The sequence below is a fragment of the Neomonachus schauinslandi genome, chromosome 14 (genome assembly GCF_002201575.2).
Source record: "Neomonachus schauinslandi chromosome 14, ASM220157v2, whole genome shotgun sequence".
Taxonomy (NCBI): domain Eukaryota; kingdom Metazoa; phylum Chordata; class Mammalia; order Carnivora; family Phocidae; genus Neomonachus; species Neomonachus schauinslandi.
Window position 1 is genome coordinate 66108927 of NC_058416.1, and position 23136 is coordinate 66132062.

The following is a 23136-nucleotide window of genomic DNA, read 5'->3' on the forward strand; positions in this document are numbered from 1 at the left end:
CCTGCATCTGAGAGAGAAAACAGGACAGGACAGGGGCTGAAGCATCCTGTTTCCTCTTTGGCCATGACCTCATCTGCCTTTTCCGTCCTTCTCTCCCTGAAATCCTGTCTCGTCCACATGTCGCCGTCAGTAGCTACTTGTCTCCTCAGAGGATGCACTCTGACAGCCTGGGCCCTCCTGTGACTTCTCCTGGTCCCGTGCTCCCCGCTGGGTACCGTCCTGGTCTTCTGGGGGCCCAATGCACACACGGTCCCCGTGGTGCCATCCTGTCCTAACATCCCCGCATTTTGTCCTAACAGACACACTCAGGGCCGATGCAGCTGCCTTGGCAGACTTTTCAATCTAGCAGTGACGGTGCCTTTTCTAATGCCGCGAGAGTCGGCGCCTCATTCCTGTTCTCCTTTAAGCACTTGATGTTTGTAGTTTTACTTTATAAAAACTATTCAGTGCCCGTCTTCCCTGCCACGGGATGGGCACCACGAGGCAGCTCTGCCGGCTTTGTTCTCCGCAATCCTCATGGGGCGCGTGCCCGAGGCCAGCGTCAGCCCTGGCTTTGTTCCCCGCTGCCTTACAAGCTCATCTTTCTTCTCTGCGGCCACACCCAACCTCATCCATAGGATCTTCATCTTCCTGCACTTTCAAACCAGGGTGACCTTCCCATACCCACTCGCGGGGCCCTCCCGCTGAGGACCCCCGAGCCGCTGGCCCACTGGGGAAGGGCTAACGGTCGCCTGGGGCCCGTTCCACCTTTTCAATGCCGCCCTTTTGTGGCCTTGCTCTGCTCTCCAGGGCCTCTGACCGATCTCGGACTCCTCTCGGGTAGAAGCACGAGGCTATCCCCGCGAGGGAGACGCGCTGGGCTGTCCCACCCTTGCTTATTCACAGCGGGCAGATTTCCTGGATTTCACAAACGGCTGATTAAAATATTTGAAAGTCACTGTTGTGTGGGATGTGTGCATCCCCATCCTGTGCCTTGCACTAGTGCGGTCCTCGCTCCTGGGCCGTCGGCTCAATCACAGAAAGCCCACACCTCTAGCCTCCAGAGCCCGCTGGCTCCCCAAGAACAATACTTCAGTGCGGAAGTCAACTCTGGGAAGGAAGGAGAGGCACGCTCTAGGGTTTAGAAGGGGAAGAAAAGGGGACCCGGATTTCTGGGACTGGTAACAGGACCACTGGTCCCGGACTCTCCAAGGTGGTTTCTGTAGGCTTGGTGACCCGCTGCGAGTGGACGGCCAGCTCATGTGCCCACACCGCCAGTCTGCAGCAGACCTCCCACCAGTGCCTGGGCCTGGAAGCTTTGGCCCTGGTGTCCCACGTGCTCCAGGTCACTGCCCATCCCCTCGCCCCTCCTCCCCCCACAGATGTGCCCTCCCACCATTTCCACAGCTGACAAGAGGCTTCGTTACCTTTTGGTCTTACTAAAAATGGGGCGATGGCTTCCCTGCTCCTCTGACCAAGAAACTAAAAGGGAAAAGCATCTCTACACCCAGCAGGTGAGGGGACTCGTGCTCCATCACCTCACAGTCTCCCCTCAGCCTCCTCGGGCCTCTGTCTTGCCCAACCCTGGCACCGCAGCTCATGACACCACTGTGCGGCAAGAACAGCCAAGCTCCACAGAGCAGTACTTCACGACAGACGTACGGGCGTCACCTGTCAGGCCTCCCAGTGACAGGCATTCCTCTTACTTCCTTCTCTTGCTGGCTCTTCCTTGTTCTCAACAGAGACCCTGTTTCTCACTCCCACTCCAGCTAAAAAACACCTGTCCTAGGGCACAACTTCATTCCATTTCCTCCTCTCTACCTGTTCTTCAAAGGACCTTCGTCTTCAGCTTTCCTTGGTGCCAGCCTCAGAGAAAGAGCCCCCTGTGCCACGTCCACCTTGACCCACCCCTTCCCTGGCCCTCGGGCCTATGAGGCCCAGCAACCCTGTCCCCTCTCTGGGTCTCCTCCTCAGACTCAAGTGTGGTTCAGCCCATCACCCACAAAAACCTTCCCTTCACTGCTCCCCTGTGGACACACCCAATCCCTGTCCTTCCTCCACACTTGGGGCTTCCGGGGGGCCTGCACCTGCCTCCACCCGCTCCGTACCCCCGTGACCTGGGCTTGGCTTCTGCTCCTCCCAGAGAGGTGTTCTGTGGCCACTCGTCGGCTCTGAACGCTCGGGTTCTGATTAAATACAGAGAACCAACCAAGGTCTGAGGCTCTACTGCCAAGGCAAGGAGCTCATCATTATTAACGTGGGAAAAACAGGATTACTACTAATTCCTTGTGCTGGGTAAGGAAGATGATTGTTATAACTGATTTCTACAGGATTTGGACAACAACAAAGAGTGCTGATCTCTTAAAGGGAAAGTGAATGTGATAATCCCATGAGCGTTACCCAGCAATTTAGGTGAGATCAGCATTTCCCTGAAGAAAGTTTCAGACAGGTCCTCCCCGCTCAGATTAATAGAAAGCGGGTACAGTTCAGTCAGCAGATGTCTCAGCACCACCTTACAACAAACAAGTAAAAACAAATAAATAAATAAAGCATTTAGGAAGATCTGCTATTTACTCTTTGTTTTGAGGTACTGGGCTAGAAATTTAAAATGTATTTGCACAATCTTTATGACATGCACGGTTCCACTTTCCAGCCGAAGGTCTGAGTGAACAACACGACGACTGGCCCAAAGCCAGCTGTGTTATCAGCAGAGGGCAGGTTTTGAACCCAGATTTATGGGCCCAAAGCCTGTGCTCTCTCTATACCACCAAAGCAGAACATTTTCCAATATTTTTGTCCTGTAAGTCACTGCATGATGCCCAATACTGAGAAGAACCAAGTGTCCAAGAGTCCCTAATACATTCGTGACATCTTGGTCTGAAAAAAAGAGGCTGCCAAGGACACCTGCCCTGGCAGCAGTTGCTGAAGTTTAGGAAGATGAGAAGAGACGCACATGGGCACTGTGTCAGGACTCCCAGCACTGCCTTCTTCCCCCCTCTATAGCCAAGCATCTGAAGAACAATCTGGAAAACCTGATGGAGCACTAAAATCCCACTGGCCTTCAGAGCACCAGCTTCTGGTTCTATACCTGATTACTGTAAGCAAAGTCAAATTACAAACACACTTATTTGGGAAACACTGTAATAAAGGACTAGGCGACTTCCTATGTTCACATGTGAAATTCCAATTAAGCTATACATGCACAGTACTATGTTATTTTGGAACACAGGGACACAATTTAATGATTCTAATTTTTTTTTGTAGTTTTTTTTTTTTTACAAGTCAGGTGCCATAAACATTCAAATAATCCATCTTTTAAAAAGTACGTTTACAACATCAAAAGAATTAAGATGAAATATAAACCTTTCTACTTACAATTTTTTATACAGATTAACCAAATCACAAATACCACAAATAAATGTTAAATTGTAACAATATAATGAATAAACATTCAGATTCTTAATAAAATCTTCCTTTAACATTTTTTTTAACTTACCATTATACTAAATAATCTATGCAGAGTTTTGGGGTACAATACCAAGAAGGCACCAACAGTACAAAGCAGATACAAAGCAGTTTCAGAACTTTCTCGAGTGCTCTACACGGATGAACAGCACAAAAAAGGCAACGAGCTTTAGGTAAACCTGGTGCAACCCCAGAGAATTCCCTCTGGATTCCCAGTCATTTCCGATCCATGATGCCAAACTGGATTACAGTGAGAGAGACCACATATCTACTGTTACATGCTTCTCATCTGCAATATAGGAGTATCATGTTTCAAACACCAGCATGACAATTTTAAAGCACAAATGCTTTAAAAATGTATAAGCAAAAGAATTGCTCAGATTTTCAAAACCACTACATTTACAAAAATATTTCCCTTAAACTTGGGATTGCTCCAAAACATTGATTTACAAATATAAAAGTATTATGGAAGGACCCAAAGCATGTGTGCATATGTGTGTATTAACATACTGTTACCGTACTATATAAAAGTTACCAATTTAAAAACCGTATTAACATATACGCAAATAAAGGTAAAACAGTCTCCTCTGAATGGTCTGAACATTAGGTGGCATGTGGTGTGGGCAGCATACGTGTGTGACTCCTTACTGAGATACAACCAGTGATGAGCCACATGTGGCTCCAAAAGCCGACAGGACCCTGCACACCCATCACCTGTGCCTGCAGCAGGACAGACTGTGAACACACAACGCACTGTGTACTGCACACAAACACAATGATATTCTTCTACCCATGCATCAAAATGGTCTGCGTGTCTCCATCAGCTTTGAAGACTTGTGTCAGCACAGAGTCGTCATGAGTTCTCTCAAATCCATTCCCCTGGCTTGGTTAGGTATTTTGTCTCATACTAAACAAAAAGATTGGAATGTTTCAACAGGAATTTTTTTGCTTACTTTTTAGACACCAAAAAAGCCATTAGTCTGAAAGCTTATCTGAGCATACTAAGAATGGATGCATTCAGTATCACCAATAAGTAATCTGGATGACCTAAGTGGTACATTTTTAGAGATGTAAGAAGATCCAAATGACAAGCCTATCACACATAATAGCTAGTACTTTTCCCAGGTACCTTGATTATAATTCTCTGACCTGTTGAACCAAGTTTGGCATGATTAATAAAAAGCACACAACTTAGGGCTACAGTGATTCTAGAACACAGTTAGTGGTTTCATGCCAATCTGACTCCACAGTACCAGCGAGGGGGATGGGACAGCCTACCGTCCTCAGGTATTAGTAACCAAGGCCATGGCTTTCTATTTTGAGGACTGCAGATTAACCTCGTAATACTAACATTCCATTTAAAAAGGACAAAGAAACAAGAGTAAGAAAACTGTCAATGCTTCTTTGAAAATGAAAACTGACTCACCAATGTATCAAGTTAACAGTCAAACCTCTATCCTATCAAAGCTGTGCAGACCTTTACATGGCAGCTCTGAGCACGCAGATGAAAATCACGGATTTTAGGGTAAGAATCTAGATGTGGTTCCGATCTCTGAGGCTGACTCAGCCGTCCTCTGTTAACCTGTGAGGTGTGAGCATCAGCACCCTGAGCCGGCTGGTGTGGGGCCAAGTGACACTGGGCAGTCCTTCCCAGCACCCAGCCATGCCCAGCAGCATTTCTGGGGCATACAGGCAGGTCTTCTTTAGAAAGAACCAGAGAATCCAACCTGAGACGTTTGGGAGTCTTCATCAGAGTTTGACATAGTATTCTAGACCTATGATTTGAGTAAAGGTACATGTCAGAGTTGATTCTCTGCTGTGCAAAGGGAAACTAGGACCCTACAGAGATGCCTTCTAAATCATCTTATGTAAACCAGTGTTGGGGCAGTTCCCCGGGGGTGGGGGGTGGGGGGGAGCCCCACAAGCATTTCTGCTCCAAGCATAGACTGAAGCTGACTGTCCATTTGGACACGCTGATCCAGAGGAAATCGACACTGAATCTTAACATGAATATGAAGATCGAAGATGTACATTTATTTTCATGAATTACAAGTGCATTTCTGTTCATATTAGCAGGCAGTCTTTATATAACCCATTCTCTACTGCTGTCAAAAATCAAACAAGAAAAAAGGATAGCTGAGAAATGAAAAGCTAAAAATAGAATTAGTTTTCCTAAGTGATCTGCTGGATAGCATTTCCGTGGAACACAAACTCAGAGGTAACAAATTTTTCGTTTCAATCATAGGCATGTGGCACTTGGACAGTCATCTCTGCACAGAAAGCTGTAACAATCATGCGAGGGTACAGTAATTATTGAACAAGGCAAATTTCTCACCACAGAGAGCAGTGGGGGAGTCAAGAGGAGGCACCGACCGCACTGGGACAGAACACCAAGTCAACGCCACAGTGTACAGTGGCAGGAACAAATACTTAAAGAGATCAGGATAATATGGGATAGAGCTCCAAACATGATTTAGTGCTAGCTTTTTCTCATGGTCTTAGCTCAGCAGTATCAGAAACATTTGAGAGTACTGACGACAGAACAGCGCTTCACGTCATGAGCTCATGAAGGCTTTATTACAAACTGTTATATCGTAGGTTGAAAAATGAACTTGAGATGCTGACATGCTGTAGGAGGAAAAAGAATTGTACACTTTCTCATTTAAAGACGCAGGGCTCCTCTCTGCTAAATCCTGACGCATTGCATGTGGCTACACGGAACATGGCAGGCCATGTGAAGCGCTCGGGGGTATGCGTACACCCGCGTGTGCAGCTCGGCCCCGAGACGTCCGGCTGGCCTGTTGGCTGCTTCTTCACGCACTTGCCTGAGCGCCCCGCTGCGACCTATGTCCATCTCTCACTAAATCCCGAGTGCAGCTGCCACTTTAAATCTTTCCGTGTAAGCCTGGCAAACAGTACTGCAGATAACACATCTGGGCAAGTGTTATACGTCTACAAATGGTATAAGAAACCACAGTAAATCTACAGAGTGAAGCTGCTGGGTGCAGTACTTCGTTCTTTTATTAAAAAAAATGACTGAGTTTTCTAAAAGCTGGGCAAACAGCACAAACCTTAAATATGCTAGTGACTAACATGATATGAGAAAAGACATGGGCAAGTGCCCCCAAAGGTTCCCGAGACGGGAGCACTTGCTGCAGGCTGCAACAACATCCCAGGTGTTTCCACACGCTCCTGCTCTGGGGAAACGCTGATGGTGAAAAGCTGAAGTGCAAATAAGGGGCTGTCACTGACTTAAAGTGCCCTAGGTAGTAGCCTTCCCTCTCATAAAGTAAGATGCCAGTGACGAGAGCCATTCTGCAAAGAACTATCTCTGGTGTGACTGCAAGGGGCAGCAGGGCAGCACGGAGGAAGGACTCAGGAGAGGGAGGAACCACTGCATCTTTCAAACCAGAAAGCGATTAGTGACTAAAGCAACGGTAAGCAGTAGGTGCACTGAAAGTACATACTGCCACAGGTCACCAGTGGGTGACACACACAGGGATGCCAGGAACAGTTCTCTGGACTGAAGGAATTCTTTGAAAGCATAAAAGCCACAACTACCAGAAACCGCCCCTCCAAACGGCTCAAAGGAGTCAAGGTGGATAAGCCGAGACGGGCTGGAAACAGGACCGGGGTCAAGAACTGGGAAGAACAACGCCGATGTCTGAGCACGTCCAGTCCTCTGAGCCCTTGTCCTATTGAAAAACAAACAAACAAGCCTATGAGTTAAGAATGACCCACATTAAAACAACATTAGCAGCAACATTAGGAAAACGGAGAAGTGAAAAGAATGGACCAACATTATGAAACTGGAAGGGGCGGGGGAAGCAAAGGAAAAAACACTCCTGCAAAAAAGTCATTTCCCCTGGAACCACTGGGGCGGGAACACATGCATGTACGCACACTCGCAGCTCGGCAAGCTTCAGTGTTCCTAAGACGCTTTTTATTAAGTACAGTACTCACCACTCTAATGGTCAAAACCAGAATCTGAAGGTCTTTGTAAAGAACACACATTTGAGGGGCACCTGAGTGGCTAAGTCGTTAAGCATCTGCCTTCGGCTCAGGTCATGATCCCAGGGTCCTGGGATCGAGCCCCGCATCGGGCTCCCTGCTCAGTGGGAAGCCTACTTCTCTCTCCCCACTCCCCCTGCTTGTGTTCCCTCTCTCACTGTGTCTCTGCCAAATGAATAAAATCTTAAAAAAAAAAAAAAAAGAACAAACATTTGGGGGGTGCCTGGGTGGCTCAGTCGGTCAGGCTCAGGTCATGATCTCGGGATCCTGGGATTGAGCCCCATGTCGGGCTCCCTGCTCTGCGGAGAGCCTGCTTCTCCCTCTCCCTCAGCCCCACCCTCTGCCTGTAATCTCTCGCTCGTGCTCTCTCTCAAATAAATAAAATCTCGGGGGAAAAAAACCCCACATATCTGGGGAGTCTGCGTGGCTCAATTGGTTAAGTGTCCAACTCTTGATTTTGGCTCAAGTCATGATCTCAGGGTTGTGAGATCAAGCCCCATAACGGCTCCACAATGGGCATGGAGCCTGCTTAAGATTCTTTCCTTCTCCCTCTCCCCTCCCCATCCTAAAAAAAAAAAACCACACATTTATGCAAGACATTTGTCTGCGATCTCCTATTCTTTTTTTTTTTTTTTTTTAAGATTTTATTTATTTAGGGTGCCTGGGTGGCTCAGTCAGTTAAGCGACTGCCTTCGGCTCAGGTCATGATCCTGGAGTCCTGGGATCGAGTTCCATATCGGGCTCCCTGCTCGGCAAGGAGTCTGCTTCTCCCTCTGACCCTCCCCCCCTCATGCTCTCTCTCTCTCTCAAATAAATAAAAAATAAAAAATCTTAAAAAAAAAAAGATTTTATTTATTTATTTGACAGAGAGAGACACAGAGAGAGAGGGAACATAGGCAGGGGGACCGGGGAGAGAGAAGCAGGCTTCCCGCTGAGCAGGGAGCCCGATGCGGGGCTCGATCCCAGGATGCTGGGATCGTGACCTGAGCCGAAGGCAGACGCTTAACAACTGAGCCACCCAGGCGCACCACCCCCCCACCTTTTTTAAAAGTAATCTCTACACTCAACGTGGGGCTCAAACTCACAACCCTAAGATCAAGAGTCACGCTCCACTGAGTGAGCCAGCCAGGCACTCCTGCTGGCTCCTATTCTTACCAAATCTCTCTCTGGATGTCCAGTTAAGACAGAAATCAACCACACAGTGCCAAGTGTGTTGTTGTAACACTCAAGTTTCCTGCGACTGCAACAAAGAAGGACAAGCAAAATGAAGTACTGGCTGGAAGTGTGAGGTTGGCGGGCCTGGATTCTGGTGAGGCAGGGAGCCATGGCATGGTTCCCACGAGCAGAAGATGGTTCTGATCGCCTAGGTCTGAGGTGATCTGACAGCTATTGCCCAACCAGGCCTGCAGGAAAGCACCCTGAGAGACAGCAGGTGGCACCCTGAAGACAGCCTTCACTCATTTACTACACTTGACAGGGCCCACCTGGCTCTCCAGATGTCTGCAATATGGGCCACCTGCAGGAGATCTACTAGGAGTGTCACACCATCAAAGTACAAGAAGCACACACGTCCCCCCTTCGTTATTGTAATATCTCTATTTTACTTGAAAAGATTATATTACAAATCAAATCTACTCTAACCCTTTATAGGCTAATAGTTTTCAAGGGTGAGCATCAGAATCCTCTGCAGAGCTTGTTAAAACACAGACTGTTGGAGGGTAAGGCACAGATGGACCACACTTTTGAGGACCACTGCCTAAGGCATCTATATGTAATGAATTAAGTTCAACCCTAGGTCTCTATTAGTTTTGTATCATCCTAGGGAGAAGTGAAACATTACCACTCCAATCAGGTTGTGTTCTTGGTTCTGATGAGGAAACCTGCTTGAGATGGCTGGGAGGTTAACTAAGTGTGTCAAAATGCAAACAAAATAGATCTTCTCTTTGGAGAGACCCTTACTGTTGTGAAATGTTTGCTAGTATGATCTAGCAGAATGTCACTTTGGTATTTCACAATGCACTTTCAGGCAAGATGGAGTTCATCTACCACTCAAGAGTCAAGGCAAGAAGGATGGTTGTTATAACCCAACTCTGTGACAAGGAGATGGACTCAGAGATGGGAAATGACCTCCCTCTAGAGGTACGCTGTTCTGAATTGCAGCCAAATCTACTGGCTGGGAGAAATTAATCAGTCTGAGAAAATGCACCAACAGGCAGAGAAGGAAGTAAGTCAGGCCACCTACCTTCACCAGCCTCTCGCAACAGGAGGCTTGTCACAAAGTTAACCACGCAACAGGAGGCTTGTTACAAAGCTAACCACGGACACATTTTTAACTTTTCAGTGGACATATATCTAAAACTGACCCACTTAAACAAAATATAATGAATACCCCTGAACCTTTCAGACCACTCAGGGCATCAGTAAAGCCTGTGCCGAGGCAAGCAGGGGATACCTGGGGCTTCCTCTGGAGTAGTCTTTGCCATCCCCTCCCGCAAACGGGCCCCATAGCTATGCTCTGAGGTCCTGTGTGGGCATGTTTTCCAGTTCTTTCTTACGTAGTTGGGCAGTCAACATCACCTTTCTTTAACCTCCCTGTATGCTCTGGCACCTGTACCTCCCTGAGTCTCCAGTTTGTATCTTCTAATCTCACTGTTGCAGGCTGGGAACTCAGTAACATTGTGCCATAGTATTGTGAACGAGTTCCTCAACCTTTTCCAGGGCACAGAACTACTCCAAGGCAGTGTACAGAATTTACAAGAAAATGGATTCTGGGTCCAAAGACCCAGAGCTACCTAACTTTGCCAACAGCGTATAATCTTCAGCAAAACGCTTAAACATGTGCAATCGTCAGTTTCCTCAATCATAAACATGGGCTGTGTGCTGACTTCAGACAATGTTGCTGTGAGCATCAAAATAAAATGTTTGTGAAAGAACTTGGCCCAGAATTTAATGAATGCCCCCAGCCCCACCTTGCTCTGGATTCACTTTTATATTCTAGATGACTAAATTATAAGCCAATCTAGATGCTGGCAAACTCCTTTGAAATGTGTAAGAAAGAAATAAGATAGACTGACAGGTAGATGGAAGAACAGATGGACAGATATGTGAGAAAGATGGATGGCAAAATGTTAGTCACAGAATCTAGGTGGTGGGAATGTGGGTTTGTAAGTGTAAAACTCAACTTTTCAGAATAGTTGAAAATAGTAATTTAAAAACCATTGGAAGTAACTAGGTCTACTGAGGTGATCATTTTGTGATGCATAAAAATCAAATCATTATGCTGTACACCTGAAGCTAATATAGTATGTCAATTGTAATTCAGTAACAAAAAGTTGGGAAAAAAAGTCATGCTATAACGTACTGTGCCTTTTGCTCCCGTGGAGAAAGTGAACTAAACACAGAGTGACCGTCTTTGCCACCCCTGTCCCTGGTAAGAAGCCCCAGTCCTGGACTCTCAGAACGCGGGTGGACACTGGCAGTCGCCGTGGCCTCTGTCACGAGCCATCAGGCCAGCAGCTGCGCCCTGTAGCCCCAGGAGCACACTCGCCTTTGACTCGTTCTGCTGTGGCGGGTGCACTGTCCTTTTCCTCCAGTAGCCTCGCCAGTGGTCCCAAGGGTACCTGCTCTCTGAGGTTACCCAACATCCTTACTGCCCTAGAGTCACCTGCGCTGATGCTTCGGGAACCTGAAGATGCCTGTGAGGGAGAGGCAGGCTCCTTGGTAAGCCTGGGCTTCACCCTCCCACACGGGCCTGACTCCCTGGTCCCGCACTGCTGAGCGCCTCCCCAGAGAGCAGGATGCCCCCTTCCCGGCACTCTCTTTCACACTAAAAATATGCGTGGCAGTTGTGTGTGTCTTTGTCCCCTACTAAACTGTGTGCTCCTTTGAGGCCAGGTTCAGGTTTGTTTGCTCTGCTCCCCAGAGTCTAACACGTGCCTGTCCAAGAGGAAGCATGCAGTATGTGTGAGCTCAACAAAAAAAAAGATGGGGAAAAACAGAGGCCACCAACGGACTTCAGGAAAATGAGCTGTTAAAGGGATGGTGAAAGAAGAAAAGCAACCGAAGTAGCTCAGCTCAATATGCTAGGCCAGGGGATCAGAAAACCTGTTCTTATAAAGGGCCAGATAAAACTTTATCTACAAAATGCTGAGGCAGCTGATCTGACCTTGTGCAGACACAGGGAAGGGAGAGAGCAGGCTCTGGGAGAGAGAGGACCCCTTCCACTGTGAGCACCAAGCAAACGGGCCAGGAAGGAGAACCCAAGGAGACTCAAGTTAAGGAGTAAAAATGGTTGGGTCCTGGGGTCTGACTTTCTGTCAGTGAGTGACCTTGCAGATCATTATACATAACAAATACTTTTTTTTTTTTAAAGATTTTATTTATTTATTTGAGACAGAGAATGAGAGACAGAGAGCATGAGAGGGAGGAGGGTCAGAGGGAGAAGCAGACTCCCTGCCGAGCAGGGAGCCCGATGTGGGACTCGATCCCGGGACTCCAGGATCATGACCTGAGCCGAAGGCAGTCGCCCAACCAACTGAGCCACCCAGGCGCCCTATACATAACAAATACTTTAACAGACTGTCACATCATGAGGTATGAAAGGATAAATGAATCCAAATCTTGCTAGACTCTGTCCTCCTCAGCCTCCTGTTGACACCTTCCCTCTCTCATTCAGACACTTCCCCAAGGGCTTGTTTATGAGCATGCTCCCAATGTCCCATAAGCCCGTGCTTCTTCCACACTTCACTTGCTTTGAGTTTGTCTTTTAGGACATGTCCAGCGTCAGGTGCTAGGGTTAGGAAATCCGGTCTTTCAGACTTTGCTTTTCCTCCACTCTCCTAAACACCGCTTCTCGCCTCCACAGCCCTCGTCCAAGCCTCTAGCCCTCTGGTCTGGAAGCTAACAGATTCATTTTGAGCTCATCTCCCACCCAGTCTTCTCCTCCAACCCTCCATGCTTAGATACCAGACTTCTGAAAACCCCATTTTCTGTACCCCACACTAGCAGAGTGCACTCCCTACTAGTTCCCAGCCTTCCTCTGCCTGGCTTCCACGGCTCTCTGAGGCTGAGCTGGCCAAGTCTGTTCTCAGATCCTTTCCACGCTTCCTCTGTCCTCTGTTCTTAATGACAGAGCTGTGAGCTTGTCAACTGCACTGTTGGACTTCACTGGTGACTGGCTTCTGATGAGATTCTGCCAATGGCCAGCACACATAGGAAAAGCCAGGTTTCCTTTTTTCTGCTTCTTAGTGACACATGACTTTTCAGGAGGAGGAAGGCTCCTGGTTTCAGAGGCACTGGATGGTAATGGCAGCTTCAGGCTCCAGAGATCCCCCAGACCAGCAGCAGTACAGGCTCGTGACCCCTTCTCAGCAATGGTGATGCTCTAACAGCTGCAGTTACAGAAGCTGCCCAGCACCCTCGCTGTGTGATGATCAAGGACCCTGGCTAACACTGTTTTACTTTTGCTCCTTTAGCTGAAGGCCCCCAGGAAGAGCTTCCCGGGGTTACTAATCTGCAGGTAACCCCACTCTTTGCGTTCCGGCCCTTCTAATGCCCTCTCACCAGTTATACGCCCTCTATGTGAAACACCCGAGCAGGTTCTGCTTTTGAGCCTTGGTATTGCCAACCCTCAGCCTGAACCATCGTCTCTAGATCCTGATGTATGAAAACAGAATGGACAGGGCAGGAAGAATGGAGCAGAGATACAGTTCTATCAGACGCATACTGCCACAGAACCCACTCTTCTCTCCCCGCCCTCAGGAAGCCTCTTGTTCTGGTGCAAGCGCAGCAGCCCCGAGGCCACTTGTCGGCAGGCTGCACATGACACTGCTGCCTGCAGAAAAACACCTCCAGCCTATTCCGGGCTGTCTGTCCACAGCATTTCTCCAGAAAATGCTTCAGCCCTTGGTTGTAATTCTTGACTTCACTGCTCATTTCTGCAGACTTGAACATAATTCTCACTCCACCACTCAGTCGAGTTCCCACACTATTCTCTCTCCTCTTTCCGCATGTTCTCTAAATCAAGATCTGCATTTCCTTTTTTCTTGAACACAATTTTTTGAAAATCTTACTGATATCATTGCATTGTACACCAGACTTTCTGACTTAAGCATGGAAAGCTTCCACATGGAACTCAAGGAAATCTTTCTTTTTAATAACATTTAATTTATATTCTCTCTCCCTCACCAGGGTTTACCGTGTCGCTAAAGCTCTAGGTACCTGACAAATTTAAGATCTGTATCCTGGCTGGAATCTAGCTGTCTCTTCGAAGATGAGCTCTTTGAGCTTTTCCTTGGGCAGGTCATCCAGCTCCATGTCAAACTTGAACGGCGCCTCAGCGATGGGCTATAGGAGAACACAGAACATGGAACAGACAAGAGTGGTTATGGTTGAGGTAGTCATGTACTGATTCATAATGTCTGTAGCTTAGACTCTGAAATGTATACAGCAGCACTGACATCTACGGAAACCAAGAGCTCTGATAAAGTATCTACGCACCCATGTCCCATCTATGCGCTCCAAAAGGCGCACTTTGTATGAACATGTAGTAAATGAATGGGGAACAACTAAATCCATTTTGAGCATTCTTCTGAATTTATCACTAATCCCAAAATTACTTTCAAATTTTTAAGGCACTAAGTGTTGAGGTAACAGAAATTTGCTGTTGGGGTGGTGGTGATACGTTTATACAATCAAAAGCCATGATACTCAAATCAATGTACTTGATTAAATACATTACAGTATCTTCATATGAAAAAATATTATGGAGCCATTAAAAAAATGAAGCTGTAAGGAAGATTAATATGGGGAAATGTGCATGTTTGGGTTAAACAAAATGAATCCTATTTTTTTTTAAGATTTTATTTATTTGCGAGAGAGACAATGAGAGACAGAGAGCACGAGAGGGAGGAGGGTGAGAGGGAGAAGCAGACTCCCTGCCGAGCAGGGAGCCCGATGCGGGACTCGATCCCGGGACTCCAGGATCATGACCTGAGCCGAAGGCAGTCGCTTAACCAACTGAGCCACCCAGGCGCCCCTATTTTTTTTTTTTAAGATTTTATTTATTTGACACAGAGAGCACAAGCAGGGGGAGCGGCAGGCAGGCAGAGGGAGAGGGAGAAGCAGGCTCTCCGCTGAGCAAGGAGCCTGATGCGGGGCTCAATCCCAGGACCCTGGGATTATGACCTGAGCCGCAGGCAGCCGCTTAACCAACTGAGCCACCCAGGCGCCCCAAAATGAATCCTATTTTTTAAAAAAAATTTAGATATAGAAATATAAAACCAAGAAGAAAATACTCCATAATCTTAATATCTGTGTAACAAGACTACAAAGTGATCTGTGTCATAATTTTCTGCAAGTTTTCATTTTTGTTTTTCAGCACACTCTATAACTAATCAGAAGGCTTAAGTACATATTTAAGGGGCACCTGGGTGGCTCAGTCGGTTAAGTGTCTGCATTCGGCTCAGGTTGTGATCTCAGGGTCCTGGGATCGAGCCCAACATCAGGCTCCCTGGCTCAGTGTGGAGTCTGCTCCTCCCCCTCGCTCATGTGCTTGCTCTCTCTCTTTCTCAAATAAATAAATAAATCTTAAAAAAAAATAGTACAGGGAGCCTGGGTGGCTCAGTTGGTTAAGCGACTGCCTTCGGCTCAGGTCATGATCCTGGAGTCCCGGGATCGAGTCCCGCATCGGGCTCCCTGCTCGGCAGGGAGCCTGCTTCTCCCTCTGACCCTCCCCCCTCTCACGTGCTCTCTGTCTCTCTCATTCTCTCTGTCTCAAATAAATAAATAAAATCTTAAAAAAAAAAAAATAGTACATATTTAAAATGTCTCTGTCAAGGAATTCCCATATACATAATGATGAAAAAGGAAATCAGTCAATTGATATTATTTATATTTTGATTTTTAAGTACCCCCAAACTAACACAATGTTCTAGAACTAATCTGATGAGGATTCCAGCTGTTAATCAGTGGATGCCTAGTAGTTACCAGGCACTCCTAGATTTTATCCATGTAATCCTCACAACCAGGCCTTTAGGGTAAGGAAACATAAGACACCAAACTCTGCGCTAAGCACTGGTTTCTTGAAAGGGGGAAAAAGATTCATGTCCATGAGAGAAAAACAAGGAGCTAGCCCTCTTTGAAGGGCAGCTCCATGTGTGGGGTCACACTGGTGTCCTACATATGCCATCCTTCTGGTCTTCCCAACCTCCTAACTGGGTTTGGGGTACCACCTAGGCTTGCAATTAGGACATAGGGGGCTCACAGGGCTAGTCAGAGCCCCAAACCTTACACTCTCCTCTCCTTTCCTGTTATTTACTATGTTGTAGGTATCTGCAAGCTGCCCCCATTATTTCTGAGGGAAGGAGACAGAGATGGAAGGGGACTGATTAGGAAATACTTCCTCTTTTTTTTTTTTTTTAAAGATTTTATTTATTTATTTGAGAGAGACAGAATGAGAGAGAGAGAACACCTGAGAGGGGATAGGATCAGAGGACGAAGCAGACTCCCTGCCGAGCAGGAAGCCCGACGCGGGACTCGATCCAGGGACTCCAGGATCATGACCTGAGCCGAAGGCAGTCGCTTAACCAACTGAGCCACCCAGGCGCCCGAAATACTTCCTCTTTTTGATTTCTTCTCTTTAGCATCTTCCATTTTCCCCTTTAACACGATCCACTTGGTTCTCCCCCCTTTTAAAACCAGAGTGTGAAGGCTTGCTGTCTATACATGAGCCTCAACTAGAAAGATCCAAACTTTGGTTTATATTGCATTTTTCTTCATTACCGTCCAGAGAATAAAGCCCCAGAAGACTTGAAGAGGCCAGGGAACTGGGACTTTCCTAGAGAGAACATGACACACAGTATCTTTACCTGGCTGTCCAGCATGCTCCAGAGGCCTGCCACATCCATCTCTGGACTCATTTCTCACCACAAAAGGCTCTTGTGTCCCCATCCCCAAGGAGGCACACCAGACACGAAGTCATGAAGCCACAGTGGGAACTGTGCAAGCTGCCCCCCGCCCCCGCTTTGCAATGCCCCTCCCCAAGCAGGCAGTTGGCCTCCTTTCCACCCTCAGGCAGGCACTCTGATTTAGGCACCTCTTTCTGCCACAAACCATGACAATGGTCTCTAGCCTTGGACCCCTTGTTTATCTGTGCTCCCCTTTATTCATTCATTTCCGCAGGCCCACCCTGCTGCAGGTGGCCTGGAGGAAGCTTTCTAAGATAGAAGGGGCTTGGGGGTTGGGGTGGGGAGAGGTTTCAAGCTGTGCTGGCAGCACTAGTCCCCAAGGCAGATGATGTGGGCTACTGAGAGGACCAGGTGTGGCACCATATACCTCTCAGGATCGATCTAAGCATGACATCTGGGCCCTTCCTGGCTGGGCCTGATGCTGGCTGATAGATATTCCTGAAGAAGCAGCCAGGAGTATGGGTCTTACCTCATCGCTTGGGTCATAATACTGCTCCAGATACGGATGGGCCAGAGCCTGTTCTACTTCAATCCTCTTGTGAGGGTTGAATGTCAACATTTTGTCCAGTAAATCCAGAGCTACAAAGAGAAAGGTTTTGCAGTGGTGAGAAGCCAAAGGAACATTTACTGAATTACTTTCCATTTCCTGCTTAAGTAAACTTAACCCACAAAACAATGGAACTAAGCATCGCCATGGGGAGAAGAACCCGCACACTGGGTGCCTATTATCCCTCTGAGCTTCTTGAGACTATGACCATCTGACAATCGCAGACCCAGGCTCAGAAAGGTGAGTGATCAGCCAAAGGCTGAAAGTGGAAGACCAAGGTTCAAATCCAACTCTGCTTACAAAACCTGGACTTTTCCTAAATCACTATTCTGCTTTGCAGGCATCTGAAGGAAAAGTGTTATATATGTATTTCTCTTAAGTCAACTCCAAAGCCCTCTCTGCAATGGCCAATTTATCTTTCAACACACAGAGTAGGCCTCCAAGGTCACAGAAGACAATGGTCACTTGTCCTCCTATGTGGTTTCCAGGTCCTGGCTGAGATCCATGTGTGAAGCACAGGCCCCCTGGCCCACTCTGCAGCTTGACATCTTTCTCCAAAGCCCAAAACAAAGTATTCTCTTTCTCTCATTCTCTTTCTTGTTTGTTTATGTATGTATGTATGTAATCTCTAATCTCTACACCCAACATGGGGCTTGAACCCACGACTCCTAGGTCAAGAGTCACATGCACTTCCAACTGAGCCAGCCAGGCGCCCCCAAAGTATTCTCTCGATCTGGTCAGTAGTCAGCAGCTGAACATTTCTTCTATGTAGAGAGTGGAGGAATAGAAGCAAGTGTGGGATCAAAAGGACCAAGAGGGAGAGACAGCTAATGAATAGCTTACCCTAGTGGCCTCCATAGCTATTGTCCAGGCACTACTTCGAGCCATGAGGAAAGCCAAAGGTCATGGGTGACAGCAGCTAGAACATGGGTTAAGGGAAATGTGACTGAACAGTTCCTGTATTTAGTATCAGGAGGAGGTTTCTTTTTTTTTTTTTTTTAAAGATTTTTTATTCATTTATTTGACAGAGACAGTGAGAGAGGGAACACAAGAAGGGGGAGTGGGAGAGGGAGAAGCAGGCTTCCCACTGAGCAGGGAGCCCGATATGGGGCTCGATCCCAGGATCCTGGGATCATGACCTGAGCCGAAGGCAGACGCTTAACGACTGAGCCACCCAGGCGCCCCTCAAGAGCAGGTTTCAATGAGAAAGAATAAATGCTAGAAAAGTCATTATTGCTCTTAAAAAAAAATGCGTGCTTTTATTTAATGATGCTTGGAACAGTGGTTTCCAATTTAGGTAGCAGGTCCTTTCCTCAAATTGAAGGCTCTTGACAGGGAGTAAGTAAGGAGCTACCCAGCTCTCTTAATTCCTAGCTCACAGCTCTGAGGCACCCCTGAAAAATCTAAGGACTCCAAGGAACAAGTCTGATAATGTATTCCAAGTCTGAAAAACTACTAGGCGATATAAAGAACACTTTTTAGAGAACATATCAATAAAATAAACAAAAAATAAATGATCAATAAAATATACAAAACCAAAAATGAAAACACTACCATCTCAACGAAGCCTTATTTCTTACAGTGATAACTTATTAGATCATCGACCTCATCCACCTGCAAATTAGCGCATATCACTTAGTCCTGAGAGTAGAATGGTAAAGGAAAATCATTTTAATCATTTACTCACTAAAAACTGTTCAACTCTGGAGAGCAGCAGGCCAGTACACAGTCTGAATCCGAAGTGCCTGACTGCTCGTGTGCCAGGAAGTCCCCGGGAGAGCACGCAGAGGCAGCACCTTACTGCCTCAGGTGACTGAAAGCACAGGCATGAGAGGATATGTGTGCACGTGCACGTGTGTGTGTGCGTGCCTGCGTGTGCATACTCAGCTCTGGCTCCTACTGTGACTTCCCTTGTTGCATGTCACCCACCCTTAATCTTCAAGACAACTGGGAGATGATAAATATGGTAAACCACATGCTGGACACCTGAGAAATTCCACGCAACACAGAACTTTTCTCATGTCCACAAAACTGTAAAAAAGTTTTTTACATAGTGCACTTCTACAAATAGTCCATTTTCTATTTTTGCCTCTATAATCTTTTCAATACACATGAGTGTACTATAGGAAATTGGGGAACAGTGACATTTTGCTTTATGGGCTAGAGAACTTTCTGGAGCAGAGGAGGCTTTAGGAATCTAGAGTGTTGACTAAAGCACTGTCTGGACAGGAGAGGTATTCATCCTTGCAGCCATGACACGGGGTCTCAGGGGCCCACGAACAGGCTTTCAGAGGCAGCTCTCTCAAAAGTCAGGATAGTGTAGCACAATGGTCAATAACTCAGGCGCCTCTGGCCCCAATGCAAGTCCCACAGAACCCCTGGCAGATGTGTGAACATATGACATAACCACTTGCTGGGCATTACAGTCCTACTATCTGTAACCCAGATAATAAACCTAACCTATCTACTGTTCCCAACCACGGACTGCTCCCCCCACACCATCCCTCTCACCACAAAAGAACTCATCATAGACATTCCCCAAGAACTTTTTTTTTTAGATTTCATTTATTTATTAATTTGAGAGAGTGTGAGCATGTGTGTGCAGGGGCACAGAGGGGTAGGAGAGAATCCCAAGCAGACTCCACACTGAGTGCAGAGACGGATGTGGGACTCAATCTTATGACCCTGAGATCATGACCTGAGCCAAAACCAAGAATTGGGCTCTTAAGCAACTGAGCCACCCAAGCACCCCTCCCCAAGAACTTTCTTGAGAGATTAGAAGCCATTTGGCCTTTTGCCCAATTAGACACCGTCTGTCAGGAAAAATCCAGAAGGGTCTGGCCACAGTCAGATTCTAACAGCATTAGTTCTCAGCCACTGGGGGATACTTTTCCCCTCCAAATCTTGTTGGTACTAAGTAGGGAAACACTTCAAGGCAGCTGGTATTTGGCAGCTTAAGCAGCTCTAAAATAGACCTTTTACTTCCTTCAAGTTAAATTCTAGGCCCTTAAACCTACAGGCAAAAATCACAAAGGAAGATAGGTTATTTTGCCACCTGAAAAATAACTGGATCTTCAACTCCCTTTTATTGCTAGCGCTATTTCTGCATTACTCACAGCTACAGAGGGGGAGAAGGACAGAAACGGGAAGCCACTGGCAGGTGCTGATCCCACAGTCAGAGTGCCTGGCCTCCCTCCTCCCACACCACACAGCAATCCACTGGCACTGCTCAGATGGCATGAATCACTCTGCCTGTGCGTATGCTTCCTCTGATACAGGTTTTATTTCCCCTAAAAACTGGAAGTCTCTTCAAGGCTGGGATTACATCTGACCACAATCCCTGACTCTCCTTGGTAGCCTCCTAGAACCCACACCTTCTCTTTAACTTCAGTGGGTACACGGCAACATGACCCTGCCCTTCTGGTACATCAGCCTTTTTTCTTTCCCATCTCAGCCCAGACCTGGGTGAGTCATATGATTGGCTCTCTACAGCACCACTGCAGGTCCATCTTACCTATCCAGCACAAGTCTCATCCAAGATCAAAGTTGCAACCTGTCACTCCCATCCTTGGCCTGAATTTCTGAGTAGGGCCAGAGAAAAAGACCTAGCTGTTCAAACTGTGCCACTGCAACAATGCTTCTCAAACTTCCCAGTCTTAGAACCCTGCTCTTAAAACCTACTGATGATTTTTTTTTTTTTAAGATTTTATTTATTTGAGACACAGAGATACAGAGAGAGAGAGAGAGAGAGAGCATGAGCAGGGGGAGAGGCAGAGGGAGAGGGAGAAGCAGGCTCCCTGCTGAGCCAGGAGCCCGACGCGGGGCTGGATCCCAGGACGCTGGGATCAGGACCTGAGCCGAAGGCAGACGCTTAACCATCTGAGCCACCCAGGCGCCCCTTGGTGATTGATCTTAAAAAGCAGTTAATTCAGCCACAGTTCAAACTGTACAAGCACTTTTCTCTGAGAAAAACCATTGCATTCAGTATGTGGCAGACATGCTTTATGTGTCTATGTTCTCATTTTGTTACATACAACGTGCACAAGACAATGTAAGCAGGGTGGGATGTAATAAAGCCAAGTACTTTTTACTGCTCTGTCAGGGACATGCTTACGTGCAGTTGGCACCGGTTTTTAGCTGTGAGGGCATGGCACAGCCACTGCCTTGTCCTGGGTCGAGGTGTCGGCAAGTCTTGCTCACCACTGCTTCTGCACCGAAGTGTGGATGGCAGCACAGAGAGAGTATGAGAACACCTTCGTGTTACTATGAAAATAGTTTTAACCCTATGGACACCCTGAAAGGACTTGGGATACCTCAGAGATCTAAGGAGCACACTATTGAGAACCGTGTACCACACAAACTCAAGATTTTTAATCTTATCAAGCCCCCCCCCCCCACAATGTTCTGGGAAATCTCTGCTCAGCTGCTTTTCTATTTTAAGATTCTTCTCAACTCACACAGCTTGGGTCAGACCCTTCCTGCCATATGAACCTCATTACTCTGTGCAGGTATTACTGAGGGTGCTACCGAGAAAACAGAGGTCCCCAGGAGCAACCCTCCTGGATGTCCTTCCACCAGATTCACACATATCCTTATTGTAGAAAGAGGAGACCCTCTCTCTGTTCGAAGCCAAACCTCCACAACGTGTAGCCAGCTCCCCCTCATCTGGACCAGTTGTTTCTGTCTGCACTTTCCATTTCAAACTCCCCGTTCACACTGAGTACTTCAACTTTTTTTTTTTTTTAAAGATTTATTTATCTGAGAGAGAGAGAGCACACGAGCATGTGCACAAGCATGCATGAGCAGGGGAGGGGTGGAGGGGGAGGAAGCGGGAAAGAAAATCTCAAGCAGACTCTCGGCTGAGGGCGGAGCCCGGTGTGGGGCTCGATCTCACGACCCCGAGATCATGACCTGAGCTGAAACCAAGAGTTGCATGCTCAACCAATTGAGCCACGCAGGGGTCCCTCAAATACTCTTATGTAGTCACCAATGATCCCTTAATTGGAAGCCTCTGTTCCACGGAGACTGCTGAGCATGTCCACTTTCTCATGATGCTATCTACTGCTTCTGTGAAATATGCACTAATTATTTTCTTTGTCCATCATTCTTTCTGGTTTTCAAGAGTTCCTACTCCTATTCCATTGGCCATTGAAGGTTCATGTTCTCTAGCTCTGACACGTCATTCTTCTTAGCCTCTCAACCTCCTGTATGATTCCAAATGCCATCTGTGAAAAAATTCCTAAATCTTTAGCCTAGAGCGCTGACCCAAGTTTCAGATTGATAAATACAACTCTCTGCAGGCAATAAAAGAGTATATAGCTTATGACCTCATTCACAGGGGTCATAATATATAATACATGTATTTACAGGCGTAACTACAGAGTCTGGAAGCCTTTTGAACAGGTTATCTGAGAAATGGAGACAGACTTCTTACACAAATTGCACTTTTATTTTAAAAAATAAACAGAAGCAATTTCCATTTCAAACTTCCCGTTCACACTGAGTGCTTCAACTTTTTTTTTTTTTTTTTTTAAGATTTATTTGGCCACAAAGACTGGTCAGGGATGAATACAAAGAAGCAGTGAGTCCCACAGCGGGGTTGAAACTATCAGGAAACAGGTCACAGTGACCTGGAGCTGCCAGTGGCCATCTTGTCACCACAAGAAAAGAGCTAACTAACAATAAAGACAGAGAGGAAGGCAACACTGAACGACAGAGAGGTCCACATTCTGGTCAAAGTGGCTATGCTCTGGAATCCAAACATCACTGAACCTGTCAAGTTATGAGAGCCAGCACAGTCCTTCTTCAGGCCTAAGCCATTGGCAATAGGTTCTTGTGAGGTGGGACCAAGAAAGCCTCAAACAGCTGACCCTCTAGTCTGTGAATGACTCATCCAAGATCCCATCTCTCAGCCCCAGCACCCAAAGCCCCATCGCTCAATGTAACCACTGCTAATCTTCTGACAAATTTTGTAGAATTTTTCTCTGCATGTTCTTTTACATGGCTGAGATCATACCTTATATAAAAAAATGCTGTATTATTTCCCCAGTAAATATTGCTCATTAATATTTGTCCATGCTATAAAAACTTTGTAAGAATCACTTCTAGTGACTTTATGATATTCTAAAGCTTTAAGCAGAGGCATCATAGTTTCTTCAACCATTCAGT

General features: G+C 46.8%; 1 protein-coding gene across 2 annotated transcripts in view; it reads right to left on the minus strand.

Annotated features, from left to right (window-relative positions):
* Positions 1 to 3199: 3199 nt before the first annotated feature.
* The window catches only part of MAPK1 (mitogen-activated protein kinase 1), a 106890-nt gene continuing 86953 nt past the window's right edge, over positions 3200 to 23136 (minus strand). For both annotated transcript variants that reach the window (XM_044921155.1, XM_021687870.1), the window contains 3 exons: positions 16891 to 17000; positions 13675 to 13800; positions 3200 to 7139 (listed from right to left, as the gene is read on the minus strand). In XM_044921155.1, the coding sequence (XP_044777090.1) occupies positions 13684 to 13800; positions 16891 to 17000 (227 nt within the window). In that variant the 3' untranslated portion in view covers positions 3200 to 7139; positions 13675 to 13683. The remainder of the gene's footprint in view (positions 7140 to 13674; positions 13801 to 16890; positions 17001 to 23136) is intronic.